The sequence below is a fragment of the Convolutriloba macropyga genome, chromosome 4 (assembly GCF_964194025.1).
Source record: "Convolutriloba macropyga chromosome 4, txConMacr16.3, whole genome shotgun sequence".
NCBI classification, from domain to species: Eukaryota; Metazoa; Xenacoelomorpha; order Acoela; family Convolutidae; genus Convolutriloba; species Convolutriloba macropyga.
Genome location: NC_134471.1, coordinates 6,814,193 through 6,837,156, shown reverse-complemented (window position 1 = coordinate 6,837,156; position 22,964 = coordinate 6,814,193). Strand labels below are relative to the sequence as shown.

The 22,964-nt window shown below is 37.0% G+C and overlaps 1 protein-coding gene across 1 annotated transcript; it reads left to right on the top strand.

The window, feature by feature from the left end:
* Positions 1-480: 480 nt before the first annotated feature.
* LOC142338237 (uncharacterized) lies at positions 481-22,637 on the top strand. The gene is made up of 6 exons (XM_075387899.1): positions 481-694; positions 2,156-2,320; positions 12,961-13,059; positions 13,493-13,671; positions 19,109-19,224; positions 22,156-22,637. The coding sequence occupies exons 1-6, from the start codon at positions 611-613 to the stop codon at positions 22,458-22,460; spliced, it is 948 nt and encodes a 315-aa protein (XP_075244014.1). The 5' UTR covers positions 481-610; the 3' UTR covers positions 22,461-22,637.
* The last annotated feature ends 327 nt before the right edge of the window (positions 22,638-22,964 follow it).

The window sequence follows — 22,964 nt, the reverse complement described above, 5'->3', positions numbered from 1 at the left end:
ATTCCAATGCACCAAAGAAACAAAAATGCGTCAATTGTTAGACATCTAGTGGGTACGGGCCTCAGCAGACCGCTGTCCATGGCCATGCCTCTCATCCGCTGTGGGATGTAATCCGGAAATAGCGGGCCGGCCCGCCAGGGGCAACTTAAAATACGGGTATCCGAAAATTTTTCGGCTTACTTGAGCTCATTTTCAAAATTCGGCTTGCTTGCCTATCGGCTCGCTTGACCGCCACCGAGATTTATACTTAATGAAACCTAAGGTGGCTTATGAATAGCTTTTTAACTCTTATTGTGATGAGCACAGCGAACACCTAGAATACCTACCACACGGAGTTGAAACATGGTACCGAAGAACCACAAAAAGTGTTATATTTTGTCAAATTTTAGAATATTTGAGAATTTCGGAAATATTAGTGTAGTTGAGAATTTCCGATTCCAGAATAGTATCCAGCAATATTTGATCAAATAATTTAAGGACATCGCAGCCAAATGTGTGAAGCACCACGACATGGTTGAAAGCAACCACACTTGGGCAGTTAGGATGACAAAACAGAGCATGTACATTGGACAGAATCTGTACGGGAGGAGTAAGTGGAATAGTATACACAATGTGTCATTGGCAGTTGACAAATGGTACAAGGAGGTCCGGTTCTTCAACTGGGATGACTTCTCATGCGATACAGGAGGCGATGGCGAGTTTGCTGTTTTTTTTCCTCTCTCTCTCTCTCTCTCTCTTTCTCAATATATATATATATATATATATATACATATATATATATATATATATATATATATATATGTGTGTGTGTGTGTGTGTGTGTGTGTGTATTTCTCTATTGTTCTACATATATACATATATATATATATATATATATATATATATATGTGTGTGTGTGTGTGTGTGTGTGTGTGTATTTCTCTATTGTTCTACATATTTTTACTAAATCACTCTTTCAATTTACTTAAGTTGCTGAAAATCTAAGTAAAAACCCGAAACCCTTCAACGAGAATTTCGTCGTAAAACCAATCATGACAAGACATGGGTTGAAAGTTCCTAATTTTGAACAGACTGAAATCATTCTTAAAGCGGAAAATGTGGATAAAATTCTTTACATGTCTGTCTCATATTTTGTGTTGGTGTAATTAATTTCTTACGGTGAGCAAAAAATTTAACGTGAAACAATTTTTTCTTGCCTTAAGAAATTTCACTGATCGTTAATACAGTTATGTATCCTGCAGTCAAAATAATGCTTTCCAATTTGATTCTTTGTTTGGTTTTTTAATTTTGTTTAGTTGCTTATAAGCAACTAAAAAAAAACAAATTATAAAAACCAACTTAAAATCAAATTGGAAATTTGAACAATGAAAAGTCGACTGCAAAGATAACGATAGTAACCTTTGCAGTCCATTTTGCAGACTGTTCAAATTTAGGAACTTTCAACCCATGTCTTGTCATGATTGGTTTCTCGACGAAATTCTCATCATGACCAATAACATTTTTCACCAATTTATAGGATTTATTTGAAACTACCGTTTATTCTAATCTTGAGAATCTTGAAAGTAGGATTATACTACGTTTGTTATTAAAAATGACAGAAATTTGTTATTAAAAATGCCAGAAATTTGTTTTTAAAAATGCCAGAAATTTGTTATTAAAAATGCCAGAAATTTGTTATTAAAAATGCAGAATTGTGCGTTAATATTCAACTTAATATGAAAAATGCGCCCAGTTACGTTCATTTGAAAATATGTTCAACAATAATAAAAACTGGTTAATATTTCTTGAGTTTTGATGTTCAGTCGTCGGAGTCTTTATCTTGCAAGTTTTAATTATCGAGAACGAGAGCTATTCAATCTTGCAGTCAAAATTTTGCTCAAATTCTGTCTTTAATTCTCTAAAAGACAACAAGATGTGAATTCCCTGCAATTAATGGCATGTTAACAAATTTCTTTGTCATAATGCAAAGTTTTTCTACAAATGCGTAAAACGAGATCTTTGAACAACACTTAATTCACTCTATTCAGAACATTTGGATGACAACTGTTTGTGGAAAAGTTTTATGAAATGTTTGGCAGATAACAAATTTAGTGGACTTTATTTTTTTTAAGTTAATATCTTTTGCCACCCCTTCAAACCTTTTTGTTCATTTCAGATTCGGCAACGTGCAATCACTTTACTGAGATTACATGGGACTACACAGAGTTCGTGGGTTGTGCCAGGGAGAAATGTGAGACAGACCAAAAAAGGAAAGAAATGGACTAATATGATCTGTCACTACTCCCCAATGGGAAACGTCTATGGAGAAGCACCGTTCAAGGTTTACACTTCAAAAAAATTAACCAACAACTGAAATGTTCAATTACAAAAGTGTTTTATATCAGCAACAATTTTTTGGTAGGGTTAATTTTTTTACCATACAAAGACTATATATATGACTCTTAGTTTTCATTCAAAGACCATATATGGTTATCTATTAATGATTAAAATATCATATCTTGTTCTAAAAAATATATGCAAGATAATACTTAGAAATTTTGTATGTCTTATATGGAACCCAAAAAATCTTTGAATCATTACCAAAAATGTTCATGTCGAAAATAAAAATGTAAAATAATGTAAAATAAAAATGGCTTCTATTTTAATGTAGTTCATTTTTGGTAATAATTTCTATTTAGTTACATCAAAAAAACTGTCGTGCAACAATCAAGTCAGAAGTAAAACTTGAAAAAACATTGACCTTTGTCCTTATCGCAACCAAAACGAGTTGGTTGTTCCCGCAACTTAAAACTGATATAAAAACTTAACAAACTGTCTAGAACAATGTAATTGAATCCTTATCTACATTCTCTTACATTTTATGGTTTACCCCTCGTTCAAAGAACAAAACCTTCTTTCCCCAAAACAATTTTGAGGACAAAAGTCTCCCCTGTTACCGGCAAATAATTTCTTTGTTCCACAACTTGTGCGACGCACTGAAGAGAGCATCAGCGGTCAGTGCAACCATCAAGTGCCTAGCACAGTAAACGGAACCCGAAAGCTGGGAGCCGGTCAAGACAAAGAAAAGACACAGAAAAGACACAGAAAAGACACAGAAAAGACGCACAAAAAAAAGACAAGCAATTTTTTCAGCGACGAAGCCAAGTTTGGGTTACAAACGTCACCCCGACGAGAGGATCTAGTTTTTTTTACTGGTTTCAGACGTCACCAGCAGAAGTCCGCCCGAGGTCTCAGACGTTACCTCTGATGTCCTGTTCCCCGGTTAGAGCCATCCAAAATCTCTATTTTTTTTTCGACAAAAAGCCTCCAAAATTGATATTTGTCCCCCAAAAAAACCTTATTTGTTACTATAACACCTCGATTCATAAACCTTGACTAGTTTCATTGTTTTCAAAGCGAGTAAAGCAATTTTCTCATTTTTAAAGAAAAATCTGCGAAAAGAAAAACACAAAAATCAGAGAAAATTTCCTTAAATCAGAAAATTCAAAAAACACAATTTAGTTTTCTGACTACCTATCCGTTTCAATTGCGGAAAAAACTATTAAACCACTCTTTTGAATTGGTATGTAACCAAACAGAAAGCTATTTGCATCGATATATCACATCGGTATCATATCAATGAGAAATGTCAGAAAAAATTTTTTGAATTCAGAAAATTCAAAAAACACAATTTAGTTTTCTGACTACATATCCGTTTCAATTGCGGAAAAAATTATTAAACCACTCTTTTGAATTAGTTTGTAATCAAACAGAAAGCTATTTGCATCGATGTATCCAATCAGTATCATATAAATAGGAAATGTCGGAGAAAATTTTTTGAATTCAGAAAATTCAAAAAACACAATTTAGTTTTCTGACTACATATCCGTTTCAATTGCGGAAAAAACTATTAAACCACTCTTTTGAATTGGTTTGTAATCAAACAGAAAGCTATTTGCGTCGATATATCCAATCAGTATCATATAAATAAGAAATGTCGGAGAAAATTTTTTGAATTCAGAAAATTCAAAAAACACAATTTAGTTTTCTGACTACATATCCGTTTCAATTGCGGAAAAAACTATTAAACCACTCCTTTGAATTGGTTTGTAATCAAACAGAAAGCTATTTGCATCGATGTAACCAATCAGTATCATATAAATAAGAAATGTCGGAGAAAATTTTTTGAATTCAGAAAATTCAAAAAACACAATTTAGTTTTCTGACTACATATCCGTTTGAATTGCGGAAAAAACCATTAAACCACCCTCTTGAAATGCTTTGTAATCAAGCAGAAAGATATTTGCATCGATATATCGAATCAGTACCATATCAAAAAGAAATGTCAGAAAAAAAATTTTTGAAATCAGAAAATTCAAAAAACACAATTTAGTTTTCTGAATCCATATTCGTTTCAATTGCGGATTAAACCATTGAAACACTCTACTGAATTGGTTTGCATTCAGAAACAAAGCCATTTTCATCGATTTATCCAATCAGTATCATGTAAATGGAAAATGTCAGAAAAAATTTTTTTGAAATCATAAAATTCAAAAAACACAAGTTAATTTTCTGACTACATATTCATTTGAATTGTCGAATAAACCACTAAACAAACCCCCTAAGACAAGTCATTGTCAGTCTGTTTGATTGTTTCACCTGTATAGGGAAGTAAATAGAAAGTCTTTAGGCGCCACACCAAATATCAAAACTTTCATTTGACAAAAATAAATACCATTTTATTTTTTTTGGAAAAAACTTCCAAAACTTTTGCAGAAGTCCTCGGTCTCAGACGTTGCCGTCTGCGAAGTCCCTTTATCCCTATTGGTTTCAGACGTTACCATCAGCAGAAGAGGAGTTTTCAAATGAAATTGGTTCCAGTAGTCACCAGAAATTTTGATGTCTTTTTTCCTACTTTCAATTTTTTTCTGAAAGGCAGATCTCAGACGCTAATTGTCGGAGAGAGCTTTGAGAGTTCAATACAGTCAATGCATTTTGTAAATAACGAAGACAGAGTGAAAAAGAGCAGATAAAGTCTCACAGTTTTGAAGAAAACGAAAAGTTTTGCAAAACCCGGGAAGACAATTTCCGAAAGAATTCTAAAGTTTCCCACAATATGACTCGTCTCTGCAACTTTCTAGCATTCAGTAGCCCTTTTGTAGCCCTTGTTGCCTAAACGCATCGCATTTTTGCTAATTTCTTATCTTTAGCCGTCAAAACAACAATAAACTCCTAGAAAAAGAACAGGTTTCAAAGTTAATTCGCAAAAACTGTGACGGGTATTCATTAATCATAGTTTGGTTAGGGTTAGGGAACTAAGGAAAAAAATTTTGGGTAGCTTTACAAGCTTTCTGTTTGGTAATTTATTCGTATTTGAGAGAAACAGACGAGCTTATTGAAGTTTTCATGAAAAAGAAGTTTATTGTAACAATTATTTGAGTTCTTGTCTAGTATTGGCTCAACTGCATAATTGTAGCAAGGCACAATTTTCCTGTAAACCACAGTAGCCACACATACTAGTTCAAACAGTTAACGCCAGCTCTTTAAGCGAAACTTGTGTTAATTCAACAAAAAACAAGCAATTATTTAGGTCTGTTGAACGAAAAACAGTTAAAACGCGCGAACGTTCGGAAAAGCTTTTAGGTTTTTTTAGTGCAAAAAGCTAGATTTAGCACACAAAACACATTCTAGGACATCACTTTTTGAGAAAAGTTGCGTCGCTGGTCTTTTTAACAAGAAAAAACTAGGATCATTAGCATTCAAACATTAGGCACCTTTTTTCAAATCAAAAATTTGCATCGCTACGGTTCTCAAAGCCGTTCTTCACCCTCAGTAACGAGCTGCATCACCAACAGCATCAATAGTCAGCTACAACAGAGCAGCAGCCACCAATATGTCGAAGCAGAACAGCGCTGAATGTCAATTTGCCATCAACATGTTCAAAGCGACAGAAATGTCAATGAAAAAACTGCTCGATCTCCTTGAGAAAACTGTGGAGCAGAAAAAGAGTTTCCGATCATTGTCTTTGATGATCAACAAAATAAAAGGCCAGGAAACAGAGCTCAAGAAACTCTCAGAGGAAGTGATGAGACAGCAGCCACATCAAAGCACTGCATCATCTATATTGAATAGGCAAACGGCACTAATAACTCGCCTCAATGAACTGGAACTCCGAGTCGACCTGTTGGACGACGATGGCCAGCTCAGTCAGTCTTCCAGTCGCATTAGAGATGATGTCAGCATGATCTCCAGCAGAAGAAACTTGTCTCGGCAATCAACACCTGCGCCCAGTGACGACAAGGAACGAATCCAGCATCAGCGCGATATAGAAGAAAAGCAGAACAGCAGTAACATCTTCAATCAGCCGCCCCCATTACCACCACGGCCAAGACAACCATCATTGTTTCTACAAACATCTAATGAACCAGGACTTCAAATTCAGCATGTGCTTGAAGCCCACCAAAGAAATCCTAAAAAGGAAGTTCATGAAAGTCTTCTAAAATCGAAAAATAACCTTGAAAACCAAACAAACGCTCCGAATCCTTTTCCCTGCTTTGACAAAGATACCAGCCAAGAATTCACATCTCCAACAAGATCAGGGAAACTCGAAATTGCCTCCAACCTGGTAAATAGAGATGTCTGCGATATTGAAACAGCTCAAATCAACTTGAGTGACAAATTTGACACGTCGCAGAACCTTTTGCCTCCAATCCAAAATTTGAACCTTTCAGGTAATCATTCACTTTCAAACCCCTTCAATTTGGCCGATCCACCTATTCAATTACAGGCAGATGGTCTATTTGCCCAAAACTCGGTATTGGAGAAAACCTTTAATTTAAACTTGCCTAATCAAAGCAATAATCAGGATTCAACTGCCAACAGAAATCCTCTATACCATAATTTTCCCAATCTGCAACAGGATTTTGGACCTTCTCAAACTCAAATAGGAAAAAGTGGATACCTCGATAGTCAACTGTTGAACTGTGATCTGCAAAAACTCCCCTGCTTACCCACAGTGGCAAACAGAACCTCGCATCTCCCAAGTAGGACTGATCAAATAGTCGCAGAAAACAAATGCCTACAATCCAATCATGGTATTAATCCTATAACTGGGGTACATTCCGCAGGTTTCCCTCCAATTACTGTGCCCCTGATGGAACAACAGCATCAAAATACCGTCTTAAATCCTGCAGCTCCTAATTTTCTGCCAAACCAGGTAGCTCCACAATCAAACGGAATTGCAGCTCCTGTGCAATTTCCACAACCTGTTTACAGTCAACATAGAATTGCCAGCACTTTCCCAGTTAAACAATGTGTCACACATCCCAGTCAGTGTGTAACAACCAGTTTATTCATGGCTCACAAGCTCCATCGAACTTTCAAGCTCCAGTAACTTCCACGATCCATGCCCCAATGTGCACTAATCAACCGCTAAATCCTGTTGGACAAAATCAGTTAGGCCAGCCTTTAATTAACCAGAGTTTAATTCCCACTGTCAATCAACAAATAAGCTCAGTATACTCGAACCCTAATGTAACACAGGAAAAAGGAAATGTTGATTTCAAACATTCAATCAAATTGCCACCTTTGAAACTTCAGAATTTCAATGGTGACCCGATCCATTTTCACGAGTGGATCAATATTTTCAACACGATGATTCACAACAACCCTTCCATTACAGACACGCATCGTATAACCTACTTGCAGAATTCTGTAAGTGGGAAAGCAAAGGACTTGATCCATGCTTATTCCTGCGATCCATCTTATTATCAGACAGCACTGAATGAAATAATCCGACATTTCGGTGATCGTACGATAATTGTGAACACGTTCATTAACCAGCTCGAAAACTGGCAAATGAACTTCCAAAACAAGCAAAGCTTCATTGCCTTTTCCTCATTTTTGAAAAGACTTGTGCAAGCTTTCCAATACCTTGGCTTTACAGCAGACCTCCAGTCTACAACACTCATTAAGAAAGTCAAAGAGAAAACACCACATCATTTGGTTCTGAAATGGACAGAACACTGTCTTACCGATCTCAGCTCAGACCCGACTCTCGTGGACTTTCAACAATAGTTAGAGCTCCAAGCTCAAATCTACGACAAAGTGAGTCGGGAAAGCAATCAAAGAACCATCAGTTCTCAAGCCTCAAAGTTTGTCAACTCGAAAAACCTGCAAACCAAGCCAAACAATAGCAACCTCGCAGTTTCAGTCAACAACGCATCAGCGGAAAACAGTAGAAAACATTGGAACTTTGCGCCTCAGCAAAAACAACCGTCCACTTCACAAAACGTTCCGAATAAAGCTTTTAACACAAAACGATCTTGTGAGAAGTGCAAACAAGAACACAGCATTGCCACATGCCCTGAGTATCAATTGTGCTCACCAAGTGATCGATACAACCTTGTTAGCCAAAACAATTTGTCTACAAATTGCTTGAGCAACAAACACCACAAACAATCGTGCCCATCGCAAAAACGATGTCAGGTTTGCAGTGGATTCCACCACAAAACTCTTCATGATCCTGCCAAGCAAATCAAACGCCCTACAGCAGCCTTTTCCACTGAAGTTGTTTCTGGTAGCAATCCAACAGCTTCTTCTAGTAGTAACGATTCAAGTCAAAATCCAAAAACATCTTCTCAACAGAAAAGTCGAACAAACAAAGCCCCCAACAGCCGTTATGGCCAAACTTTCAACAACCAAAGCCATCAAAACTTGCAACGACGTAATTTAAATGGCAATGCAATTAACCAATCGTTCAGCATTAACCAGTGCTCAGAAACACCGAAAAATTGGTATGAGCAATTGCAGCTTATTCCGGTTTCATTCCTCAAGGGGGATAAAGCATTCGATACCTACGCCCTCATAGATCCCGGTAGCCAATTCAGCTTTGTATTGGACGCCATAGCTGAATTTCTTGAGCTTCCCCGTGAAACTCAACAGTCAGTACCACTACAATTTCTCAATACAGAGAACAGCATGTCCCTCTCAAAAATTGTTGAGCCCGTCACAATAACTCCATACAAGTCAACTGAAATATCGTTTGAACGCTCTCGAACGTTCAGCACCCCGTCTCTGAATTTCGCAGCTGCAAAAATTTTTGAACTTAATCAAATTTGTGATGCCTTCAACAGTTTGCGCCACATACATTTCCCAAATATTGCCGATGGCAAAATCGGCGCCCTCCTCGGTGTTAACGCATTCGCATTCACCTACCCCACACATGTTATACCTGGCAATCAAAATCAACCGTTTGGTGTGAAAACTAAACTTGGTTGGACCCCCGCTGGTGAATATGAGAATTGTATCTCAGCCACCACTCAACAGCCCGCAAGTCAGCAGAAGAAATTTATTTTCAATGTGTCAAGAAACAGAACAGATGAACCCGGACTTGACGAACTTGTTCAACAGTTCTGGAGTATTGAAGCAGATGGCATTCAGAAGGACCGTGAACAAGTTTACACAAAGCAAGAAGAACAGTTTCTTGATATTGTGAAGAACTCCATCAATCACAATGGTGAGAGATATGAAATCAAACTGCCCTGGAAATCAGAAATAAAGTTGGAAAACAACTTCTATTCTGCACTGAACCAAGTCAAAAACCTCAACACACGCCTTCAGCGTAAACCTTCGTTGCAAGAAAAATACAATAAGACTCTCTTGACAGACCTCGAGAAAAACTATGTCAAACCGGTGGAAATGCAAGATCCTCAACCAGACAGAATTTGGTACCTGCCACACCATCCTGTGGAAAATATCAATAAGCCCGGAAAAGTCCGCCGAGTTGCAAATGCCGCATCAAAATTCCGCGGCCAATCGCTTAATTCAAACCTTCTTACTGGACCAGATCTCCTTAATAACCTTTTAGGTGTCCTTATGAGATTTCGAGAACATCCCGTGGCGGTCCTTGCGGACATCGAAGGCATGTTTATGCAAATCGCCATCCATCAGTTTGATCAATCTGCTCTTCGATTTCTCTGGTTAGCAGACAATCAGATACAACAGTACCAATTTACCAGACTCATCTTTGGAGCAAATTGCTCGCCTTCGTGCGCAATATACGTTCTTAACCATTGTGCCAAAGAGAAAAGTCAACAGTTCCCAGAAGCCCTCAAAGCTGTCAGAAAGCACTTTTACATGGATGACTACATCCAATCACATGCAACAGAAAAAGACGCTTGTAAGGCAGTTCTTCAAACAAAACATTGTCTAAAAACAGGTGGGTTTCGACTCACAAAATTTGTTTCAAATAGCTCTATAGTTCTAAACCAAATCCCTCCAGATGACAAAGACAACCAGACAGATATTGTTCGAGTTCTTGGTGTTAAATGGAATCTTGAGAAAGACTGTTTTTTTATGAAACCTTTCGCTGATTTCCCAAAAGATGCGTTAGCGTACACTCAACGTAAGATCTTTAGTCTTGTCTCCTCGATCTTCGACCCAATTGGGATAATGTCGCCATCAACGATCCGTTTCAAAATAGTTCTTCAAGAACTGTGGAAACTTGGGAAAAAATGGGATGAACAAATTGCCCCTCAAGTAATTAAACCACTTCAAAAGAATTTGGACTTATACTTTTCTTCACCAGAAGTGACATTGAACAGAACTCTCAATAAGAGTTGCCATTCACCAGAAAGTGAAAATGAAATCCATGTATTTGTCGACGCCTCAGCTGTAGCAGTTGCAGCCGTTGCATACTTGAAAACAGTTCCTAACTTAGCCACTGATGTTGAAACTTGTTACTTAATAGGCAAATGCAAAGTTGCTCCAATTAAACAAATCAGCATACCCAAATTAGAGTTGGAAGCCGCAGTCATCGGAGTGCGCATCCTTTCAACCATCATGAAAGAGTCATCGTTTCACATTACTCGTTCTATACTCTGGACAGATAGTCAAGTAGTACTTGACTGGTTATCCACAACCAAGAAACAACCTGTTTTTGTTGCGAATCGCCTCAAAGAAATCCTTGCATCAACTGATGCTTACCAATGGAAACACGTTACCACCAAAGAAAATCCAGCTGACCACGGGACCCGTGGTCTCAATCCAGACGAAATACCAGCCAAGTGGCTAACAGCGCCAGCATTTCTTTCCACAAGACAGCTCAGTGCTCCTGAAAACTCTCCAAAGCATGTGTTAGCAACGCATGAAATTTCACGCAATTTGTCGGAGCAAATAATCGACCCGACACGATTCTGAACTTGGAACAAGTTGCTCCTGACATTAGCAACAGTCTTCAATTTGGTCTTCCGGATTAGAAAACAAAGGCCTAAAGATCAGCAGTATATAACAGAAGACGTCATTCTTGCAAGAAACCGGCTGATCAAAATGTCGCAGCAAAATTTCTTCTTCTCAACAATCCAAGCCCTGAAACGTGGTTCCAGGATAGATTCAAAGTGCAAAATCCGTTCGCTCAACCCAATGTTGGACAGCAATGGAATCCTTCGGTCATGCGGAAGATTGCAGTTTGCGCCATATAACCTCGAAGTCGAGAAATTACCGATTATACTGCACGCAAAAGACAAGATAGCGAGACTCTATATAGAGCATGCACACAACATTTGCGTTCACCAAGGAACAGAGCCAGTGAAGCCTTTGTGCAGCAGAGATACCACATCATTGGACTCAGAAAAACACTTTTAAGTATAAAGTACAGATGTTTTCTCTGCAGACGATTTGCCGCTCAAAACATTCAACCCGTCATGGCTCCCCTGCCTGCCTGCCGTTTCCCGACAGACTCTACCCAGTATCCTTTCGCGAACAGCGGAGTCGACTTTTTTGGACCCTTTTATATAGAAGATGCCAAAGGACAGATTGAAAAACACTACGGCCTCATCTTCACTTGCCTGGTTACTAGGTGTGTCCATCTAGAAGCTTGTCCCGATCTCAACACTGACACTTTTTTAAACGCCTATCGACGTTTTGTAAGCCGCAGATGCCAGCCAATAACAATGCTCAGCGACAATGGCAAGACATTTATTGGTGCATCTGAGGAACTAAAAAGATCTGTGAAATGTCTCGACAACGACAAAATCTACAAAGCAATGGCAGCAACGAACACAACCTGGAAGTTCAATCCTCCCTATGGACCTCATTTTGGCGGTATTTGGGAGCGCTTGATCCAGACCGCGAAACGCACTCTATTGATCATTCTAGGCTCCAGAAGACTGTCGCTTGATGTGTTCAGGACAATTTTGGTCGAGACCGAAGCTATACTGAACTCCAGACCACTAACGATTGTCGCTGACATTCCAGAAAATGAAATGCTTCTCATGCCAAACCATTTTCTGATCAACAGACCATTCAACTCTCTCCCACCTGGAAAGTTCGACAGCCAAGAACCCGCCAGTTTCAAGTCTTGGAAGAATGTGCAACAAATGGTCAACCATTTCTGGAAACGACTCGTCAAGGAGTATCTTCCGACACTGTTAAAGAGGTCTAAATGGAGCGATAGTGGCCAAACACCACTGAGAGTCAACGACATTGTTTGGATTCTGAAAGATATGACTCCACGTGGAATTTGGCCCCTTGGACGTGTTCTCGAGGTCTACCCTGGACGAGATGGACAACACCGTGTGGTGAAGGTGAAAACGGCTTACGGCACGTACGTTCGCCCGGTCTCCGCGCTCGCACGCGTTTTGGCTGATTAGCCCATTTTTTCTTGACCTTTTTTCGAAATGGTTTTCTAGGCAACTTGGGTTACACCCTCTTCGACGATCTGGTCAAACGTCTGTGATGTGTTAGTTGGCCTCCTCTTTCCCCTGGAGCATGTCGTGCAACAATCAAGTCAGAAGTAAAACTTGAAAAAACATTGACTTTTGTCCTTATCGCAACCAAAACGAGTTGGTTGTTCCCGCAACTTAAAACTGATATAAAAACTTAACAAACTGTCTAGAACAATGTAATTGAATCCTTATCTACATTCTCTTACAAAAACAATCTCATAATCTCGAAACAGAAAATGTTTTTTTCCTTTACAAGGTGTCTGACAAACGAGAAAAGTGCTCCGACCCAGAAAGGGAATTGAATTGTCAATACGGAAATCTCTGCTCACTTCGAAAGGGTGCCAAAGACAGAGAGGTAGGTTTCGTTTATTTAAGATTTCAAGGCTAGGAGCAGCAATTCAGGTGTAATTGTAAGTTGCAAAAACTACTTATGGGATACTATCTATTTCGGGATCTTTTCCGTTTGTGCCCCCTCCCCCTCCCCCCCCCCGCCATGCTACAGAACATATGTCAGGAAAATAACATTAACAAGCATCAGTAATGTGCGTTTGCACATAATGTTCCAGCCCATCATCTTGAAAAGTAAAAAATGAAGAAAAAAATAGAATAAAAAGTAAAATGAGTAAAATATATAGCCCATATAGCCCCATTACGGTGTGTTTACGGCGATGGGGTGTATACATTATATGGCCAAATTACATAAAGCGAGCCGTAATGACAAAGACCCAACTCTCTTGCCTAATTTTGCGGTGAAAGTGTGCATACATGTTACATATGTTGCATGTTAGATTATGTGTGGAGAAGACAACCACAATAACGACTATCTCACGAATGCACTTCACAACAATGACTGTGACCAGAAGAGCAGTAACTTCTACAGGGCATTCGAGTACACTCCTGCAGTCTGTGGTCTCTGTCTCAGGAACATGCCATTCGAGTGCAAGAACCTTCAACCTGACCCAGAAAGGTGTGTGATTGGGGGTGCATGGGTGGTCCTTTGAGTATTCCAGATGAGTTTCAAAGAAATTTTGTGCTTTAAAGTTTTCTTCATTCATTTCAATTTGCATTTTTTCAGTCATATGGAAGTCACAAATCGTGAATAAAACTATGCTATATGTTAAAAGCAATCGGAATTTTTTGTAAAAAACGTATTAGCGGTTGTACAAAACATTTGTTACCGTAGCGAACGTAGCAAAAAATAAGAACTGTGATTATTGCTGTATCCTGTTGCTTTTTTAAGCACTATGGATACTCTTGTTGGACATATACGGTGTCCGAAATTCTGATCTTGGCCATAAATGTGTTATTCGTTTCCAGATATAATCTGAAACTTGATGTCACCCATCAAACAACCAGCGGCAACGTAAGATGTCTATCTACTAACTTTTTCCGTACCTGGCCCCTTCTTTGCGAGGCTTATGGCATCTTGTTTTGCTGCGAAAATATTTGCTTAGAAAAAAACTGGGTCAATATTTTCAGTAAAAAAGCTATGCGTGGGGCCACAATGAGACGAACTTTTACGAAAATGCAGCTCATAAATATTACATTTTTTAGGATGCAATGGGCTACAGGGGGGGGGGGGGGGGGCTTTAAAAATGTAAGAGTGGTGCAGCCAAGGGTTTTGAAATGATATAAGAGTCGGGCTGCAATGGGATGACTTCTGAGAGTGTCATTCCATTGCACACCCAACCTTACACCGTTTACCCCCCCCCCCCCCCGCAGCTCCAACCGCACATTGTTTTAACCCCCATATTCGAAGACTGAGACATATTAAACCTACAAACTCTGTGCCCTCAGCCTTGGCCTGATTCTCGTTACTCTTTAAACCACAGATGCTTGTTCGATACTCGTCAGTTCAGCTATATGGATAATATTTGTTTGATGAATCTATTTTTTACCCATCTCAATAAAGTACCTCACATATATCTTTTTTACTCCCCCTTGGCAACCCAACTCTTATAATAATTTATTCCCCTTGGAAAATTAACCCCTCATTCTTACATCAATTCAGTCTCCTTTTGCAGCCCCAGTCTTACATCCTTTGAACCCTTTCAATACCTTAACGATTTTGTCATTTTACCCCATTCAGAAACGTAAGATTACCCCTTTCGCGACCCCTATAAACATTTTGAGCTCAACGGTGGCGGAGAAGGGTTAAGTCCTCCGAAGTCTTACCATTGAAGCCCACTCTTATGTCTTGATTTGGGACGGAAGAGGTAATTCCTCCGAAGTCCGTCCGGTGCAGCATATTCTTGCATCACGATTTCCGTCATAAGAGTAATTCCTCAGATGTCCTCAAATTACAGCCCAGTTTCAAATCACGATTTTGATCAGGGGGTAATTTGCCAGAAGTTCTCCCATTGCAGCTGCACTCTTACACCATTTTACTCCCACTCTTACATCCTTTCACCCCGCTTTGACTTTGACAAACTCAGACATCATTTTTACAAAATAATGTAAGTAATTTAGGGAGAGACATTCAACCCAGGAAACATCCAAACCTTCAATTAATTAATTCCAATACTTAAAAAAGTCGTTGCTTTTTATTTCTGCGCAAAATTGGAGATTGTTTTTGTTTATATTTTTCGATGTGATTCTTGGAGTTGAATCGGGCCCGAAAGTTTATTAATTAATCAGTGATCAAGAAAAGATGAACTCTGTCGCTTTTACATAATGCATAATTCATGGAGTTATAAAAGATGATCAGGGTTGCATTCAGAGTGTTCAACTTGGATGCTGACAAGTGAAAATTTTTTTAAGCATCGTTTTGAGTGCTCTGAGAGGATAATTATGTCAAGCGTAACTAACAAAAAATACCTTTTTTTTAGTTTTTCAACTTTTTTGTAAGGGATTAACGGAAGTAGTGCTGAATTTTAGGCTGGTTATTATTTATGAAAAGCCCTGAACGCCTTTAATTTTATTTTGTATTAATGTTTTGATATCGACAAAAAGTACAGATTTTTCCAAGTAGTGTAAAAAAAATATGTTTAGGATTGTTTTGTGTTCGTTGCATGTTCATTACTTTTAGTTGTGGATCTATGGAAAAATATGCTAAAAACGTGCTCAATGATTGTAAATATTGGGTGGCAACTATGAGAGAATTGATCTAAATGGGCTCATTTTTTGATTTTTCGGTCTAGAAAATGAACCCGCATTCAAATTTTGATTCTAATCGAAAATAAACCCCAACTTAAACAAATCCCCACCTGAAATAAACCCCCACTTAAACAAATCCCATGTAATAATGCATTTCGATTATGCTAGTTTGTTCGGTTGTTTTAGTTTCATATCAAGTCCCTTGCCCGGGTTGCTCATCATACACATTTCTTAGTAGTCCTATTAGGTCATATATGATTCCTAGTATTCATACAAGGCCATATATGAATTGTATGATTTCTTTGTAGCCTTACAAGGATCATATATGATTTCCTAGAAATCATACAGGGATCATACAAAAAATTCAATGCCTAAAAACTGTAGCTTTTGAAAAAATTTCTTGGAAATCATAAAAGGTCATATATGACATATAAAACATTGATTGATTCCACAAATTCCCGTATAATGTAGTCAGAGGATATAATAAATTAAAATATCGCATTTGCATTCCACATTTGATTCTTTTTGAGTGCGAAAAGAATAACTTTCAAACTTATATATATTCAGAAAGCCAATTTGATGTTATCTCCAAAAATTTTTTCAAATATTTTTTATAAATGAGCATTTATAGGTATAAGCTGGCTTCAGAGAATATCAGAATTTTATTTATCTATTTGGACTTACTCTTTAATTTCGTGCCCAACTTTGCAAATGATATTGTACGTTTGAGTCTTTTGGAGCATCACAAAGTGATGCCGGGGAATGGCATAAGTGAGTCCTTGCGGAATGAAATTTTTAAAAGACCTAAATGGTTAAAAATTTATGAAAAATAGATGTATGATTCTTGGTATTCATACTAGGATCAAATATGATTTCCTAATAGTCATATATGATTTCTTAGTAGTCATACAAGGATCGTACTAGGAAATACGTTATAATATTTAAAGTCTTCCGCATGGCCCACGAGGCATGTCCAAATGCGCTAAATACCGTTTCCTCAAAATTTAAAGGTTTTTTTTCCGTGGCGAAGGTTTCCTTAAGATTTGTTTCATGTCCAAAATTAGGTCGCGTTTTTTTCCTGCGAATTGTTGTTCAAACCGTAGATTTTGAGACCTTTGTCTCAGAGGAACCCTTTGGTTCACTGTAATAATGTTACAGTGATAATGCAAATGTATCGTTGACATAAAAGATGAGCCAGCCTGTAATTTTTGTGCGTTTTTTGATCAGGTCTCTCTAAACCATAGCTTCATATTGACCAGATACTAACCAATCCTGGCAGCAATGGGGGCTTAAAGTGAAAGTTAAAGACGCCAAAAAAGTTGCCGTAGTAATCAATGAAGTACAATAAAGAGAAAATAACGGCCTGATGGGCGGAGAATGATAGAATGGAACCAGCTTCTATGAATCCACAGCACAGAAAAACAATTGAACAGCTTCTATACCGCAGATATTGTTCAGCTTCTATACCGCAGAAACAAAAAAACATAGCAGGACAAGTCCTGATGTACAATTCAAAGAATTTTCATTGACTAAACAAGAAAACTAGACCTAGAATGGACTATGAGAGAATTGAGAAAACCATTTCTAAAAAAAATCAGATAAAAAAAAACAAAAAAAAACAGAAAATTAATGTCAAAATGCCGCTAGCGAGAACAAAAAACCACAAACGAGAAATGTCAATCTGATTCTCACAAAAAACTAGGCCAATAATGAACTATGAATGGAGTGGAAAACCATTTGGAAAAAAATCCGATAAAAAAAATCGAAAAAAAACAGTAAACATCAAATTGAAATTGCCGCATGTGAACAAAAAACCACTAGCGAGAAAGCGAATTTTTGTTCAAACACCGATTTCTCACTCTACTTCAAAATTAGAGCGAAAAAATATCACGCTGCAAAACCACTCGCTTTTTCGCTCCATATCCTGTTTCGGCGTGACCAAAATCACTACTCCAATTTGACTTCAAAAATCATGAAAATGTGTGAACAGATCTTAAAAAAAAACATAGCCGGAAGAATTCCGGAAACGACTTGAAAGAAAAAATTGTCCATACTTATGACCAAACAAATAGAGCAACTATTGTGAACCCTGAACCTCCACAAAGGCCATAAAAAATAAGGAAGAATAGAAACCGCATTCAAAAACAAATTGAACAAAAAAAACTAGAAAAACTAAATGAGTTTTTTTTAAATAGTACAAGGAAACATTGAGCAGAGTAAAGTTCCTTTGCAATTAGAGCAATGAAAACCTGGCAAAATAATGGGCAAGTCGTAATAGGCTAAGAAAATTGTCTAAGATTTTTTTTTTAAAAAGAAAAATTGCAAAAAAAAAGAAAATTGGTTCCAAATTTCTCAATTTTTCTGTCAATTTTACTAAAAAAAATATATTTTATACCAAGAAAACTTGAGTCAATTGGTATCTGAAAATTCCTTAAGTAACACGCTTCTATTAAAATTCCACTTAAAGCATTAAAACAAAAAAAACAGGCAAAAAGTCATTAAAATTCGTATAAAAATGAGCAAAACTGATCAAAAAACCTACAAATTATTATTAAACTCTAATTAACTACTTGAAATTTTCAATTCCTATCAAAACAAGCCTAAAACTAATACAATATCATAATCAAACCTCATAACCATCAAAAGTTGAAAAAAACTGCTTTTAAATGCCGCACGTGAACAAAAAAATTTCGCTCGCTTAGAGAAAATTTTTTCACACATCAATTTCTCGCTCTCTTAAAAACAGCGGTATGAACAAAAACCACGCTCTTTTCGCTCCGCTCTTTTGTTCAGCACCAAAATCACTCCAAATTTTTTCACGCGTTTCATTTCCCGCTTCAAAAATCACTCCAATAAAATTGATTAAAAAAAGGACTTCTCCAATACTCCTCTTCGAGTCGTAAAAAAGACAGCACCCCAAAACAATTCAAATTCTTTGAATTGTAAAAAGTTCTTTCCCATTATATCACCATGCCCCCCCCCTTAGTGGTAATGTAACGTACACGCCCTCCCAATAAAATCATGGTAAACATACAATAATGTGGGGCTATAATTTCGGGAGGGGGTCGTATAATGGGAAGAACCAAAAATTAGTATTCCCGGGTCGCCGATTCTTAGTAATCATACTAAGATCATATATGATACCATACAAATCATAGAGTATATCTTAGTATGATCTTAATAAAATTTCCATTTTTTTATATATGACTTTGTATAATTTTTATGAGATCATAAATGATCTTTGTATTAAAACCAAGAAACCATAAGCAATGACGTAAGCAATTGTTATATATAAATATTTTGTTCAGATGTATCAATGAGGCGAATGCGGACAATTGTCATTCTAACAAAGTGAAGTACACAGACTGTCCCATTAACTGTCAAAGCTGTACCGATTACCTGGAGTTGGAGGCAGCTAATCAAGGTAAGAGAAAAGAAACACCATCAAAATCAGTTCCAACTTTGCGCAGCGATAAATAATCTGATACACTTGGGTCTTGCCTTCCGTTTTAGCCCCCTCACGAAATAGCGCCCACCTCTAAAAGACAACGTTTAAATTTTGCTCTCTCTAATTGTGATATACAATTATATGCAATATATGTCATCATGCTAACGAGTACGCTATTGCTGTTTCTGGAGAAAAATAACAAAATGTGACATTTGATAGTTAGTTTTAATTAGATTGAGATAATGTTCTGCATGAGAGATAAAATATTACGTCTTATATTTTAATAAAAACTAGAATAGCATTTGGGAATATCCATTTTTCTCCCATTCAAAGCTTTCCGTATCTCAAAATTAACGCAAGGCTCGACACGCTTTTTTCAAGTTTTTAAAAAATTTTAAAATTTCCCAAGAAACTATCATACGGATAGGACATCTTTGCCATATGTCATATCGTATTTCATATTTAGTTCAGTTTCAATTTCCATTTTGCAGTTCATATTTTGATATTGAATTTTAAGTTGTTCATAATTGTAGACCGAATACTGTCTGTTCACGTTATAAACATTTTCAGTATTTCTGTTGTGTTGCGTGATCAATCTGTGACCAAATTGTTGCTATTCCTTAACTGAATTGTATTTAATCTGAAAAAAACGCGCTTCAAATTAGTATCTAAATGTTAGAATAGTCATTCGTGACGATATCTCCAATCAAAGTTTTAGAGTAACATAAATCAAATAAAAAAAATAGGCATACGCAGATTCTCACTCACTTTTCAAACATAGCAATTGCAGTGCAACTTGATAAGCTAAACTATCACACTGCATAACAGAATCTATCTTAGAGATAATGCGCATCAGATAATTTTGTTAGCAAATTTTTAATTCATAATTACTTTTGAATTCCTTACTTTTGAGAGAAAGTCTGCATAACAGTATTTTTTTTCAAGCTTTACTATAAAAAACACTTTATGCGTGGTTTTTGAAATCAACGATTCATAAACGATCCTGAAACTCTCGTTTCTCTGTTGTTTTTTGAAAGTATGAATTTATAAATTGACAAAACACTTAGTTAGATAACTCATGGTCGAAATCAGTTCTAAGTTTAGTTGATTCTCAGGAATTTTTATTACGGTCAGGTTTGTACCCAAAAATCACCATGGTACCCACGCAATTGAGTCTTTGCCAGTTGTTTGTTCCCAAGAACCCCCATAATGAGTTCCTGAAAATATCGTCCTCATCACCCTACACAATCGTGCTGAAAAAATGAAGATTGTCCCCACTCATTGGGTGACAAACGAGTTCTCGCTCACCAATACCTGGGCTGCCAGAAATGGATTTGTTTTGTTTTGGTCCCATGACACCATTATTTTTTTTTAAAAAAAAAGGAAAGGGGGAGTGATTTCAGACATTATTAAGCAAATAATCCACAGGACAACTGCTTTTGTTCAAATTGGCCAAATTCTCTTTATTTCGATTTTTAACAATAGAACTTTTTTGATCAAATAACTCTTCTTTCTGATAAGGTCTCAATTTTTTTCGAAATGTTCTAAGCAAGAATATCTATATAATGTTTTCTTCTGGTTTTTGCTTTCTTCTTCACTATACATGCAACTTCCCAATCGTTCAAAATAAAAATAGAAAAATTTTTTCCCTGTCAATTTTTAATGAATCAAATTTCACGAGGAGAGATAGATCACTTTCCGTATGGGATATATCATTTTTAGCGTAATTAGACCAAAAGAAATTGGACGTAACCGGTGTCGAATCTAAATGATCAGAATCATAGATTTTTTTAAATTGTTGCCTGTAATTCACCTGACTGTGTTACGTAATCAGAGTGATTCATGTTCTACGTTTATATTTAAATGAACTTTTTTTCAGGTTTAAGCTGTTGGCACTAACTTTATAACGGGCAAAAATTTTACTTCACTCTAAGAGGAAAACTGAAGTGAGATAAAAACTCTTTTGTCGTTTAACGTTGTTCTTAATATTTATACAATACGATATATTTTAGAAAGATTCTTTTTTTTAATGTTTTTGATGAATTTTGTGAGTTGATTGAATTATGTCTCCGAGACTTCCACACGTAATGTGTTCAAACTCTGATTACAAGCATTTTGAATCAATGTGAAAATGCAGCACTGGGCATCAAATTGCTGAAGTTTGTTCCTAAAAAGTCAACGATCAAAATACGAACTGTTACCGACATGACCTCAAGAAACGGAATGAAACAGAGCTTGATCGAGGGCAAATATGAATGAAATAGAATGATGGAATGAGATATGAATCATAGAAAAGCAACTAATTTGAAATAAATAGCCAAAGTATTTTTTAAATTGATCTTGTCTTTCCCAGGCTGCGGTTTTTTCAGAGAAATAATTTAAAAAAGCGCTGAAATGCGCTAAAATTATATAAGACATGCGCCGTATACTCGTGCATTTCTGAAAAGCATTATCATGTAAGATTTTCGAGCTGAATTGAAGGCTTTTTGAACTACCGCATTTTTTATATCTGTTACAACCGTCTCTGTATTCAGAAACCCAGCTCGAACTCTGGCCTCAGGAAAATAATCTCCCCTTCTTCCATTGCGCTGAAAAAAAACCCTAGGCTGTAAGGTTTGTGTTAAACTTTTTAGCAGCCGACCAATCAGAGCTGATCAAGCGCTGACATTTCTATCAGCAAAATGCTTGAATAAACTCAGATTTTGAAAGGAAAGTTCTGAAAAAGTGCTGAATTTATGTAAGAAATGCGCTGAAAACGGGCTAAATTTATAAAAATTAACCCATGTGAGGAAACGTTTCACCCATTTTTAACCCAATTAAACCCATTTTTAACCCAGTTTTAAGGCAAATACGTTTGAAAAAAGAGACTGTACCCTATGGCGCCGAATCATTTTGAATTTGATTTAGGGAGAAGTCAACGAGATTTCAACGTCACCCTGGGCACTTTAGTCTACAACGATGGGGGACTCTACCCTGGAAGCCTGAACGAACGCAACGAATGCCCCTCACACCTACCCGTAGTTGTAGAGGGTTTATTGGAGGCCAGAACTGAGTCAGCCCCCCTGTCAGGAATCGTGGAGTCCGTGTTCCCCGCTCTAGACAACGATGTATTCGTTCAGACGCAATCGGGAGACGATAAGGATGTTTCTGCAAAACTGATGAGCAATCTTATGATATGCGTAGTTATAACTTTGCTAAGCTCTCTCGTATAATGAGTTAAATACTGTATAAATAGATGAGCACCCGTAGCGAATAGCTCAATTATAAATCAGAAATAGACAAATATAAAGACAAATCGTTCATTTAAAATAATTGGATCTTTTTTCGCTTCGCTATGTAACTCCCCCTCTCCAACTTAAATAAATTAAACATTTTAAATTGCTCTTTAATTGTTCCAACATTTTTCCAAAGGGGGGATATTTACGGGAGGCTGGCTTTTTTTCTACCGTCAAAAATTTCACTTTTTTTTTATGCATCGTCAGAAATTTGAAAAAATGGAACTCGAAAAATCGAAAAGGCAAAAAGTCGCTCGGGGTTGGGGACGTGAGAGATTGCATTGAAAATTAAGAGAAAATAAACGGATAAACTTTTGTTACAGGGAATTTTGATGGTCACGAATAGTTCTTCACATTTTCAAACGATTTTAACTTGGAGAAAAAGCTTCCAAAAAATAACTTATTTTGCTTTTTTTTTCTCAAAATTTTGTTGAACAACTA

Bases quoted from the DNA above. Each gene is read 5' to 3' on its own strand.
- LOC142338237 (XM_075387899.1), top strand. From the start codon at position 611: ATGTGTCATTGGCAGTTGACAAATGGTACAAGGAGGTCCGGTTCTTCA. The intron at 2,321-12,960 runs GTTTACACTTCA...TTCCTTTACAAG, and splicing joins ATGGAGAAGCACCGTTCAAG to GTGTCTGACAAACGAGAAAA. The intron at 13,060-13,492 runs GTAGGTTTCGTT...GTTGCATGTTAG, and splicing joins AGGGTGCCAAAGACAGAGAG to ATTATGTGTGGAGAAGACAA.